The 12,715-nt window shown below is 42.0% G+C and overlaps 1 protein-coding gene across 1 annotated transcript in view; it reads left to right on the top strand.

Moving 5' to 3' along the window:
- Positions 1 to 12,715, top strand: part of MAP1A (microtubule associated protein 1A) — a 71,389-nt gene that overhangs the window by 199 nt on the left and 58,475 nt on the right. The window contains exon 2 of the mRNA XM_069798802.1: positions 4,803 to 4,904. Within this exon, the coding sequence (XP_069654903.1) occupies positions 4,803 to 4,904 (102 nt within the window). The remainder of the gene's footprint in view (positions 1 to 4,802; positions 4,905 to 12,715) is intronic.

Here is a 12,715-nt window from a genome sequence, read left to right as displayed (position 1 = left end):
GAGCTGGGGCCGCGGCGGGGGGCCCCAGGGCGTCGGCGGGGGCGGTCCTCGCCGCCGGGTGCCGCGGAGCTGCGAGCCCGCCCGCGCCTGCCGCGTCGTCCCCGCCGCCGCCCGGCCCGAGGCGGAGCTGCCGGTGCCCGCCCCGCCCTGCGGCACCGCCGCGGGGCTTCGCCCTCCGCCCTCCCGGAGGGACGGCGGTGCGGGCCCGGCGGGCCGCGCGGCGGCGGAGGGGAGGGCCGGTGCTCTGCCGGGGCCGCTCGGCGGGAGGCGGGGGCGGAGGGGATGGAGGCCGCTTGCGAGCGCGTCCCGGGGCCGCGGGTCTGGGGCGGGCCGGGGGCTGCGGCTGGGACTGGGGGAGAGGCCCCGCTGAGCTCGGGCGTGGCTCGCGCCCCGGTGGCGCAGCCCGCCGCCGGTCTCCGAGGTGACCGGAGCTTCAGCTCCAGCGAGGACGAGCCCAGTGACCGAGGGCATCAATAACGGGCCGGTCTGGCTCTGCTCCCGCAGGCGGGCATGCTCGCGGGCCTTCAGGCCGTACATCGCTGTTTCTTTTTTCTCCCCCTGAGCATTCCTTTCTTTGCATTAGTGAAACGCAGCTAACGCTGGCTTTCAGGGTCTTAAAGCTTGAAGACATTTTGCGGTTCTCGTTTCCCCACGTTTCTTTCTCGTTAGTGGATTACATCTTATTTCCATCTTACCCCAAACTGCTGTCTTATTAGTTGGAGGATTTGTCTTGCTTGCCCCTTCACTGCAGTGCAAGGGGACAGCTGCAAACAGGGGCCTGTTGTGCTATGGCCTCTCCCTATCTAAGGAGCAACTGTGTGGGCCACAGAGGCTGAGGGAGGATAAGCCACAATAGTGAACTGCTTCAGGAATGACAGAGAGCGGGACAGGACTGCCATAACATTTTGTTCCTTTGTTATCCATATTGTGGTAGTGCCGAGAGGACTTGGCATTGAATTAGTCTTTGTATATTACGTGCAGTGTTGTTTAAAAGCGCAGGGGAAGGAGGTGGTGAGATGGTAGTTCTTGCTTTGTTGCAGTTTCTGATGGCTCCTACAAAAAAAGATAAAGGAGAGGTTCTCAGCTACATCAGGACCTTAAGGGAATCCCTGTTCTAATAAGCAGTTTAGTACACCTCTGAGAACAGCCTTTTGACTTTGCATGCACTTCTTCTCCCCCCACCCGTTTTCAAGATACATTGGTTTAAAAGATGCCAGTGATAACAGTTGTAACTATTTGCCAAACTGCGTTATTCAGAGATACTACTGTGACTGTTTTCCTCTCAAGCGTCAACAGTACTGAGGAACAGATGGACAGTGCAATTTAAGAGAGGGTGTGGGTGTAAAAATGTCAAATCTTGTCCAATTTCTCAATTTCAGCGTCTTTTCCATCCATCTCTGCTGGCAGGGCACCTACCAGCAGCTTTGAGAGCAGTGTTTCATTCCCTTTTTGAAGGGATGGCTTTATTCGGTAGGGGTAGGTCAGATTATGACAATTTGGCCTCTGAAAACCGCTCTTCGAACGGACTACTCCTGCTTTCTGCACAACAGGATGATCATCTTTGCTTGGCACTTCACTGAACTGGTGTGCCAACCTGCATCTTTATCCATTCTCTGAATCTTTGAAATAGTGACAGATCAGTCTGTAAACTAATGGATTTTGCTCTTTGAGTCTGTGGTCATATGCCAATAACCTTGGAATTCCCACTGGAGAGGAAAACGTAAATGCCAATTTTGCAACACAAATTGTAATTGCCACAGCAGAAGTTCTGCAGTTAGTTTTGTCTGACCAGAAACCTGCTGAAATTCTGCCAGGTGCAGACACTTCTTTGCATGAGAGCCATTTAAGCAGTATTGGTAAGCTTCTAACAGCAGAAGTGAACTGCTGAGGGAGCTAGGAACCTGGATTTCAGACTTGCCTCTGTCACTGACATGGAGTAGGACCTCCAGCAAGTCATAGAGGAGTTTTCCCCACTGTGAAATGGGAGAACGACCTCTTCTTGAAATAGACCAAGATCTGCAAATTGGAAGATGGATATAAAAAGTAAGAATAGTTAAAATGACAGCAGGGTCTTGAGATCTGTCCACAGACAGCACATTATAATGTTAGAGACAGCTAACATCTTGATTCAGGGAGTTCCAGAAATGTGGAAAAGGTACACACATGATGATTCCCATTTCTTAAGAGATAGCTTGCTGGAGAGGGTCCACATGAGGTTTGTGCGACTGTAGAATAGGCTGCTTAGCAGAAGATTTGATTTCCTCAGAAACAAAGCAGTGTAAATAACAAAATCCCTCTGCCCTTCAGAAAAGCATTTCTGCAACTTGGCAAGTACGGTAAGGGGCTTGTAGCACTGATAACAATCAGATTAATAAAACTGGCAAATAAAGTTGGCAAGCAAAGTTGGTCCTAAATGTTACATATTATACATCTAGATAGGGTTTTCTAAAGGATGAAAAAAATAGGGTTTATTTTATGTCTTTGTTCTGTTGGCTGTGGTGCCCTGTCTGCGCAAAAAAAAAAAAAAAAAAAAAAAAAACAACACCCAAACCACCACAAAGAGATTTTTTTTTAGTGAATAAATCTCTTGCTCTGGCTGATCCAAGAAGTGTGTATTCCCAGACTTCTTTCTATATGTTGGTTCAGGAGAATGGAATAGTGAATATAGGACACTATGGGAACCTGCTTGTTTTCATGTATAGTGCTTCTTAGGCAGTGGCATTGTGTATCTGTGGGATGCCTGAACAACACTTATTCTAACATGCTAATAAATATTGGTCTTATTTTTCTTTTCCTATGTGACTTTTGTCCAGTTTTGAAACAATATCTGGAAGACTAGGTCTTATATTAGTCGGAAATGCCAAATCTTATAAGCCAATTACCTCAGCAGGAAATAAAAAAGTTCACATGGGCATAAGGAAAGAGGGGAAAAAATGTTGAATAAATTGTTACAAGTAGGATGATGAGTGAGACGATAATTTCACTCTTCCCTTTCCTTGCTCTGAAAGAGGATCTATTCTTTCTGCATCCTGGACGATGTAGCAGTACCTCAGATAGCATTTATTGCTGCAGTAGGACACCATGACAGTGACACAGCAGCTAGAGTCAGCAGGATTTGCCCTGCAGAGTGCCACCTTGTTCCTGTCCAGGTCAGTACTGCATTAAGATGCACTTACATTGGACATTTGTTTAAACAATCATGCTTTCCAAGAGTATAGCATATGAAACATTTTGTTCCAATTCTTGCTCCCTGTCTTTTATTACATGTTTCATTTGTTCCTATCCCATGCCCAAACTGAGAGGAATAGATGTTCTGTGACACTGAAGGTGGTGGTAAGTTGGTTGGTGGTGTTTTGGTGGTGTGGTGGGGGTTTTTTTTGCTTTTGGTCCGTTCCCCCCCCCCCCCCCCCCCCAACATTCAGAGGGTTTACTGAGGGGTTTTTGTGTACTTGGCAGTGCATGTTGTCAGGTAATAAATAAGCTATATTCCTCTACTGTGTCAGCTGTCACCAGAAAAAGAAACCAAGAACAAAGTTTTCTTGAGCTGCTGTAGATTCTACAGGCCTTGAGACCACTGAACTGTGTGATGCAATGATTACTAACTCTATCTTGGTTATGTGTAGAAAGCTGGAGCTTGTATACTAGAAGATCCTGTTTCCCACCAGTGGCCAGCAGAAGCTGTTGTACAATGTGGAGTTACTGTGCTGGAGAACTAGAACTGCAGTAACTGGGAATGATAATCTCCATGAAAAATCACTTGAAAGAAGGCAGATATCAGATACAATAAAACTTTATATTTTATGCAAGAGAGGACATATGTCCAGAAGATGGTGGAAGAACTGTCAGTGAGAATCCCATGAACAAATGCTGGGGCTGAAATTCTTGTTTCAGTTAACTCTTAGAAGTCTGTGGTGTTGGCCTTCAACATCTGTACTTCAGCAGGCAGCAGCACAAGAGGCTGGAGTAGTGATTCATGCTGATATCCTGGTTTTGTTCATGGTACCAAAGTGTAGTATCACACCATCTAGGAGAGGCTGCTCCTTACTGGGATGTGAAGATCTGTGATCTGTAGTGTTTGGTGTCATCCAGAATGTACAACTGCTCACACTGAGGTCTGAAGGTGACTTCCCCAGCATGGCATGGTGCCACTTGCTCTGGGAGCAGATGCTGCTTCCTGCTGTGATATGAAGGCGATTAGCTTACAAAGATTATATAGATTAAAGAGCAAATTCAAAGGGTCTCAGTGGGATCAGGGGCTTTGAAGGAGTAATTAGGCAGAGTGAGGTGGGGGGGGGGCACTTTTGTGACTTGGAGGATGCACAGGCTATAAGAGCAGAGAAGCTGGTGTCTCTGAGCTGCTTAGTAGTTTAACCATCCAGTAGACCATCTCTACTGGTGACCAATGCTCAATAATGCAGAAGATGTAAAATTAACATAATGTATTTGCTTGGTTAGGCAGTAGTGTAATTTATTGAGCCTCAATCCCTTGTAGCTTGTTAGTTTCACTTGCATGAAGCCCAGGCTGAATGAAGACTTGCTCACTGCAAGTACTTCAGGGATAAGTGTTTTATGGAAGGTAAACATCTTATGGCCCTCTGCTTCTGAAGACTTTCTCCATCCTAAGGATGCTCGGATGCTCTTCTGGAAGAGCATCACTGGTCCTTGTGTGTCCTGTTAACTTCTTTATCTCCACTTCTGTTTCTGAAGTAATGTAATAACAGCTCACTTTTGTGTGTGTTTTTTGTTTTTGTTTTTTTTTGTTTGTTTGTGTTTGGGTTTTGTTTTTTTTTTTTGTTGGGCAGGAATTCGTTCCTGGAACATTAACATTCTGTCCTGTGACCTGAATCAGCAACTGCGACTCTTCGTAACCCGACACCTGGCTCAGTTTTCTTCAGAAGTCAAAGGTCAGCTTTTTGGTTTATCAGCATTAACTTTTAACTTTTCCTTTGGGTTTGAAAAAAGTACAGAATAAAGCTGATTGTGATTTAGAATGTCAAATTCAATTAGCGAGTTGTTTGCCCAGGATTCTGCAGATGTGAATACTAAAGAAGAAAAACCATTTTAAGGATCTGTTGGATGCAAGGAATTTAACTTAAAATTACATATCTTGCTACTGAGAATAGAGTGGATAGAAACGTGCTGTTTAAGAGCCTATTAAGCTAGTAAGTTAGAATTTGTGTGTCTGTCTTCTGTACCTTATTCAGGTGGCACAATATACTTCATAAGCTATTTATTATTTATCTCTTCCTTTTGGGTTTTAGAATGTACTTTTGTATGCACAAAATATGTTGCAAATAGTGTGTAAGATGAGTCAAATGACTTTCTGAACGCCTTTTTTGAAGGTCTATCTCCCTTTCCTGAGAAGAACAATGAATAAGAATGTTATAAAAATGACATTAATAGTTAGAAAATGTGCTTGCTTAGCTTGCAAAAAGCTTGGACTCTGGTTAGGCTGTTTAATACTTCTATGTAATGTATGTTAAAGTTACTATAGGAAGCACAGATGACACTGCTGCAAAATCTTTTTTATATAAGACTGTCTTATAGCTCACTATACATTTTACACTCTTATCAAAGCTTCTGAATATATTTTCCAGCTGGGGAAGCTATTCTAATGGATAGCTGTGAAGGAAGGTACCTGGACTCTTCTCAGATGTGCCACTGACTGAGAGGTTTCTTAATGTTCCTGTGACTTTAACATGGGGATAGAAAGTCTTCCTCCTTGCAAAGCAACATGTGTGTGTATACACACACACTTACAGGATTAAAATACTGTGTATGAAACATACCAGTTGAAACACTCAGCAGAAGATCTGTCTAAACTTGAAGCAACTATAACAGTCTATGGTACAAATAGACTAAGTACTAACAAGTCACTATGAGTATAACATTTTCCCAAGAATTCTTATAACTCAGGGCTGAAATATCTGGATTAATATTAGCAACATGTATCCCACTCACTTCCCTTTCTTGGTTCCTGAGGAGCAGAGGGTGATAAATGTGATGCTAGTCTATAAAGAAGATTCTGTGAGGGATCTGGGAAATTGCAGGTCTGTTAACCAACTGTCAGGTTTACTGGGCAAATCAGTAGTAACTATAATAAAAGGCAGAATTAGTGTCTACCTGGGCAGAGACAGCATTGGTTCTGCAAAGGGAAGTCCTGCTTTTCAAATGTCTTCAGGCTCTTTGAAGGGATTAGCAAACATACAGATGAGTGATTTAGTCTACCAGCCAAAAATGTTTTGGGAATCTAAGTCCATGAAGTCTGTTTAAGGAAGCCTATAGGCCATAGAATTAGGGGCCAGGCTTTGGTATGCAGAATTTACTCAGAGAAGGATGGGTAAACAGATGTTCTGATGTAAATAGCCAGCTCTGTCAATGGAGGTGGATTGTCGGTTGAGTTCAGCAAGGTACATGCTGCTTAACATAGCTACTTAAACATTAAAGGGTGAGCAGTGAGGCAAGTTTGATAATCCAAAGTCATTCAGGACTCAGTAATGCTGAGTTCTGACTGAAGAATTTAAACTGTGTAAAGTAAATACCATATGCAAAAACAACCCCCAAATGTAGCTTCAAATTAAAAAAAAAAGGTGGGTTCTGAACCGACCATTACCATGGAGGAATGAAATCCTGTGGTTATGGTACAGTTCGTGGAAGCATCAATTCAGTGCTTGGCAACAAACAAAACATATAAAATGTTAGCAATTATTAGGTAAGAACAGAGAACAAAACAAGGAGCATCATGGCACTGTATGTTAGATCACAGATCTTTGAACACTGTGCAGTTTTGGACCCCTTATCTCAAATATAGTGGAACTGCAGTAGAGCTCAGAGGGGTAGTGAGGATGGTCAGAGGTCTGGAGTAGCTTTCTTTCAAGAAATGATCAAGTAAGCTGAGATGCTTCAGTTTGGAAAAGAATTGACTAAAGAGATGAACAAGAACCAGGGGGAATTAAACTGGTGGAAGTCACATTCAAAAGAAAATATGGTGCTATGGTTGCATGTTCAACCAATAGTGGAGCCATAGAATTTCTCCACAACATACTTTGGCAAGAAGTTTGTGTGGTTCAGAAAGGAAATCAGATAAATATTTGAAAGAGATCCTTTGGTGGGGTTACTAAATGGATGAGCTGAAACAGGAAGACTTTATTGTCCCTTCTAACCTTACTTAAGTCTATTAGGGAACACTCAATACATATTTCAATCCATTAAATCTTGAATGAGGCAGGACAGAAGAAATTAAGTATAGAAGCAAACAACACGAATGAAGGATTTCTGTGGATGCACAGGTGAACAGACACTCCTTAGATATTTATGGGCCTCTCCAGTATGCAGTTACATAAATTTAGTTCTGCTTAGTTAATTTCTGTAGCTAATGACATAGATCAGCTGGCATCTTGTTGCATGTCCAACACAGACTTATGATCTGGGTCTGACAGACTTCATCTCACCTCTAGAAGAACATCAGACATGGATGTTATTTTTACTAGCCATTTACAGCCACTGCTGTTCTAAGAAACAGAGATGCCTTGTAGAAAAACTTAGTTGACTTTTCTAGTGGGATTGAGAAAGGCTAGAGCAATATATGAGGCAATTGTATCTTGCTCAAGTTGACTCCTGCTATCGCAACTAGTTAAGCAGTGACCTGTTAGATGCCCAGTTTTCTACAAGAGTTCTGAGGATTTAAACTCCACAGCCCCTAACTGCCTGATACAGACTCTTACAATGTTATACTACTGTAGCAAGCAATGAAGCGTTTTCTATTTTGTAGCTGTCACTGTAGCTGAATACCAGTGCAAGAGGTAGTTGAAAGAGCAATCCAACATTCAAACATCTGTCTCATCTTTTTTACATTACAAAAGCAAAACAAACAAACCAACTCAAATCTGAAATGAGTTAACTGGAAAGGAAAATATCTAACTGAAACCGATCACTAGCTCCTGTTGAAAGGTTGTGTTTCTGTTGGGTATCATGTGGATCTGGAAGCTCTCATATCTATATGGAAGAGACTACTACAGCAGCAGTTGAATGGCTTGTGGCTGGCAGGGGTTTTTTTTAGAAAGAGCAAACAATAATTACTGCTAGTTAAGAAGAAACCCATGAACTGAGCTGATAGCCTCCCTTTCTTCTGAAGCCTTCCTTGACTGGCATAACCCTAACGTTGGACAATCAAAACCCACTGATAACGGAAAGTAAAATTTCTGATTTTTGTCTTGCTTTTGCTTTTTGTTATGATCTAATCTTTATCTGGCATAATGGTGACGTGTGTGTTTGTCACCTCCAGGTTAGACTTCTGCATCCCACTAAGTTGAGGTCTGAAAACAAGAAATAACAAAACTCTAGCACGTGTAGGAGATAGTAGACAGTTCAGTGTTAGCCTGTAGGGCCTCTGGCTACCAGTTTTCTTTGTGCCCTGTTTTAACTTTCAAGCTCTTAATGAGTCATCAAATAGCTGTTCTGTAAAATCCTCTGTCATGGCTGTGGCCTTGTGATTCTGTAGGTGAACAGGACCTAAAAGTTGAATTAATCTTACAACCATGTCTCCATTCGTGTATGGCAGGACAGCTCTAACTCTAGAGCAATGTAATTGGAGCCTGAAGCATTATCCTAATTCAGGTTGTAAAGTAGGAAACTGAATTAGATGGACTCTGACCATCTATAAAGCACGACAGGTCCTCCTGTCTGAAGGCTTTCCCCTATAACTGCAAATATTTTATGTATTAAACATTTAAAAATGCTACCTATCTTCTCCGCAGAAATTCTGTCTATAAGAGTGCTATAAGGTTCCATGAAGCCCACTGTGGGCTTTCTCACTCAGGTCTAATTATCTGGAAAATGTGAGAGATGAGTCATGTGGCCTAAAAGATTGTAGGTTCTTGCTGTTCACCCATTGTGATCTTAAGGACTCAGGTTCTTATTGCTAACATTGCATTTGTAAGATAATGGCTAGGCTAACATGACTCTGTTTAATAAAGTGCTGTGGTATCACCAAACCTGAAAAATCCTTGCTTTATCACACTAGGGTCTAAAGATCCTGACCTGTTTTCCCAATAGTGCTTAACATTAGACAGGCATGTGGTAAGAAGTGTTCAATATTTGCTCAGGAAAGAGGTAAGGCATGTATAGGGATGGATAGGATTCCAGTAATATGAACAATTCTATGGTCTGTTTGCATGCTTCACTGACAAACTTGCTGATCAGTAGCAGTAATTTTATCTATCTCATCTATATAGAAATACAGATTGTTATAATTATGCTTTAATTTGACAGATATTGGTGGTCTCAACTAAGCAACAGAACAACGGCCTGTCACTTTAGTAGAACAGTTTGTGATCTGTAAGTCTGTTTTCTATCTTCTGACAGTGCAAAGCAGGAAATTGATATCTATTTTCCTTTCTACAATAATTGTTCTAGTGTCACACTGCAGACTATAAGCAGCCATAGCTATCTGCAATATCTGGTAGAGCTGAAGAAACATGTGTGTTCATGATCTTCCTTGATGTAGGGGGTTTGCATGTTGCTATGTATTAACCAGTGTGCGATAGAGAAAGTTCTGGAGTTGGCTTAGTCAAACTGTTCCTTAAGATGCTGGTGCTGCTGTACTTCAGTAACACTGTAGAGAAAAAGTGATGGGGTGTAGACACCAGTGGGATGCACCCTGTATTCTAGGATAATTCCCAGCTTCTCCTGGAGGAACTTGCCTGCAAATTGTTCCTGACCAGTTTGTCCCTGTCCCTGTTCAACAAAATGGTTGTTACCTGGGATCAAGTACAATTCTAGTTCATCCTGTAGCAAATATTGATGCAGGATATATTGAAAAACAATCTCTATGTATGGCTTCCTGATGTGCTGCAATTCAAGACTGGGTTTTGTTTATGCAGGTGTAGCTCTGGCAGTGTAAGACATTTCCCAGATACTGTTATCTCTTCAAAAGCGATATGCCAAATAAGCTATTTTCTATCAAATTTAGTAAACTAATCTGAGGGAGGCTCTTCTCCCACACACTGTAAAAGTAACTCCTGGCATGAATTCCTAGCCCCGTTTAGTATGAACACCACTATTGTAGCTGTGATGAGTTAGTTACAACTTAGGCAACAGCTACAAGAAGTGCTAATGTCATTGATCAGTTGGAGCAGGGCAGGCAAGTTTTGAGTGACACACTCTCTAAAAAGGTTGGTTTTTACCTAACTTACACTGTTTATTTACACAGAGATCCTCCAAACAGACAAGTCGCTAAGCCCCTTAGCAAGTCTTGCCTTTGTGCTTCAGTTTGTCCTGTGGGTCTGTTGAATAAAGGTATCCTTATGTTTCAGGATGGTTCGATGTGGCTATTTGGACAAGTATCTCTCCAGATATGCTTGGTTTCTGTTGCAACTTGTTGCAAATTCTTTGCTGCATATCTTGTACTTGCCCTATGAAGATGTGTGTTCATCGCAGTTCTGCTCCTGATGGACACAACATAAAACTAGAAACATTTTAACAACAGGAGTTGTTCAGCTCTACACTGTACGTGCCCTCTTGTTCCTGCTGTGGGCATAGAGAAGAGTGGCTGCAGCTGATTTTCCTCTTAGTATTTATAGCTTGGTGTTAGCTCCTCTGAACAGAAGGCTGTACTGGAGAGCTCCTGCTTGTGTGAGGGACCTGTTCCTCCACACTGGTATGCTTAGCGGTGTCTCTGGAGGATAAAACTGTTCTTTTTGGAAGTATGTGCATTAATCTCAGAATATCATTCCCTTAATGGTTGATGTTTGCACTCTGTGATTAGGGAAAAGTCAGGTGGAGCACAGCAGTTACTGTAAAGCCAGAGTAGTTCTTTGACCTTCTATTTAATGCAAAAGGCTTCTTACTCTACAGACTTCTAACAACCTGTAAAAGTTTGACATCACTGGCAAAAAAACAAAAGATGAAGGCTGGTAATACAATACGACTAAGTAAAGCAGTCTACCTAACAGAATATTTCAAGACTCTCCTATCTGCAATTTCTCACTTGGTTACAGTAGTTATTTCCAAACTGCATTTGTATTATGTTAATGCCTAGTGTTTGAAGGTGAAATCAAAAGGTAACTGCAGTATTTTCTGGGAACAGAGAGGGCACAGTTATCCCTCTGACAAGTTTTTAGTCTGTTTAGAGATGATGAGGAACAAATAAGTCTCAAATGTGGTACAAACAAGAGGACAAAAGTTGAGGATAGAGCTGGTAATGGTAAGGTGGTCATACAAGTGATGCTCAATGCACCTTATGAAAGCTGATTTGGTGTTGGAGGTTTTTTTGTGGGTTTTGAGTTTCTTTTTTTTTCTACACTAACTTGCTGGCTGTTTTCTGAGTATCACAAACAACATGACTCTTGCTGTAGGGGTAATCTCACAGCATAGTTTACAGGATATGGATGGTAGGGACAGCAAGAAACCAAGCATGGATGTGATGATGACCTGCCCAAAGGGAAAAGGGGTTGTCCTGAATGGCAGCGACAGAACAGAAAAAGGTAGGAACAACTATGGAAGACCTTGGATGACAAACTTTCTATATGTTTTGGAGATTCTGGAAGCTAGTAAGTGGTCTGAAGGAGGGAGAGGGTGATGTGTTGAGAAAAATGAGCAGAAGTGTCAAACCAATTCAAGGTGAAATACTGAAGGCTTGTGTGCTCTTATATGGTGAGGGTAGCCCCATGTGCAATTTTGCACAGTTGTCAATTGCTGCTGGTTGCCATAATAGTTTAAGATCTTGTCCAGTGTCTCCTTGTGCTGGATGTTAATAGTTCTTTATAGCTGAGAGGGAGTGTCTCTTTCCAATAAAAATTGACATGACGTAAGGTGAAAAGCTCAAAATAATTACTTTACAGCATAAGGGAAGTATGCCTTCTGGTATCTGTTGGTTTTGATGTTCAGAGAAAACAACTCCTTTTTCTGAAAACATTTCTCTCTACATGAATATTAGCAGCTGCTTTCAGTCCAGCTAGGGGACTTTAAATAGCTCAAGAGCCATCCCAGTGATCTATCCTCTCAAATTGTACTTTTGTGTTAGTCATCAGAAAACTTTTTGTAAATAACTAATCACATAATTGTAAATCAAGCAATTAAGAACAACATTCATGAATTTGATGGAACAAATACTTGAAATAATGAAACATTGATGAGATACTTTTCTTGCCTCTGTAAAAGGATTATCAGAAATATTAAACTGTCAAGTATTAGCCTGCATGTTTGTTTGCAAACTTAATGTTTTATGCTGAAAGCCAGCAGGGTTTGTGTAACAGTCTAATAACTGGCTGCCTTGCAGGCAGATGGCCTTCAGGCTCTGAAGCCTTTCACATTCGACATAATACACATGCTTCACATCCTACTGATGCCTTTGTTTTACATTTAATGCCAGCTGAGGATACAGATATATCTGCCACAGCCCACTGAGGATGTAGCAAAGTTACATTATAGTTCCTGAAGGCAGCTGTCTTTTTGGATGAGTACTCCTAGAATGCTATTAACTCAAGCTAGGAGAAGAAGAATCTGGTTTTACAGCATCTCTAGAACTTATGGGCAGCTACAAAGAGGATGGAGGCTTTCTCTTTGCAAGGGGCAATGAGTGCAAGTTGCATTGGGAGAGGTTTCAACTCAAGGTAAGAAAATTTTTTTTTACTGTGAGAACAATCAGTCACAGGAACAACCTCCCCAGGGACATGGTAGAATCCCCATCACTGGAGGTTTTCAAGATGCAATTGGA

This window comes from Haliaeetus albicilla, chromosome 12, assembly GCF_947461875.1.
Source record: "Haliaeetus albicilla chromosome 12, bHalAlb1.1, whole genome shotgun sequence".
NCBI lineage: Eukaryota > Metazoa > Chordata > Aves > Accipitriformes > Accipitridae > Haliaeetus > Haliaeetus albicilla.
Note: the sequence above shows the minus strand (reverse complement) of the source record. Positions and strands in the feature narration are given on the sequence as shown.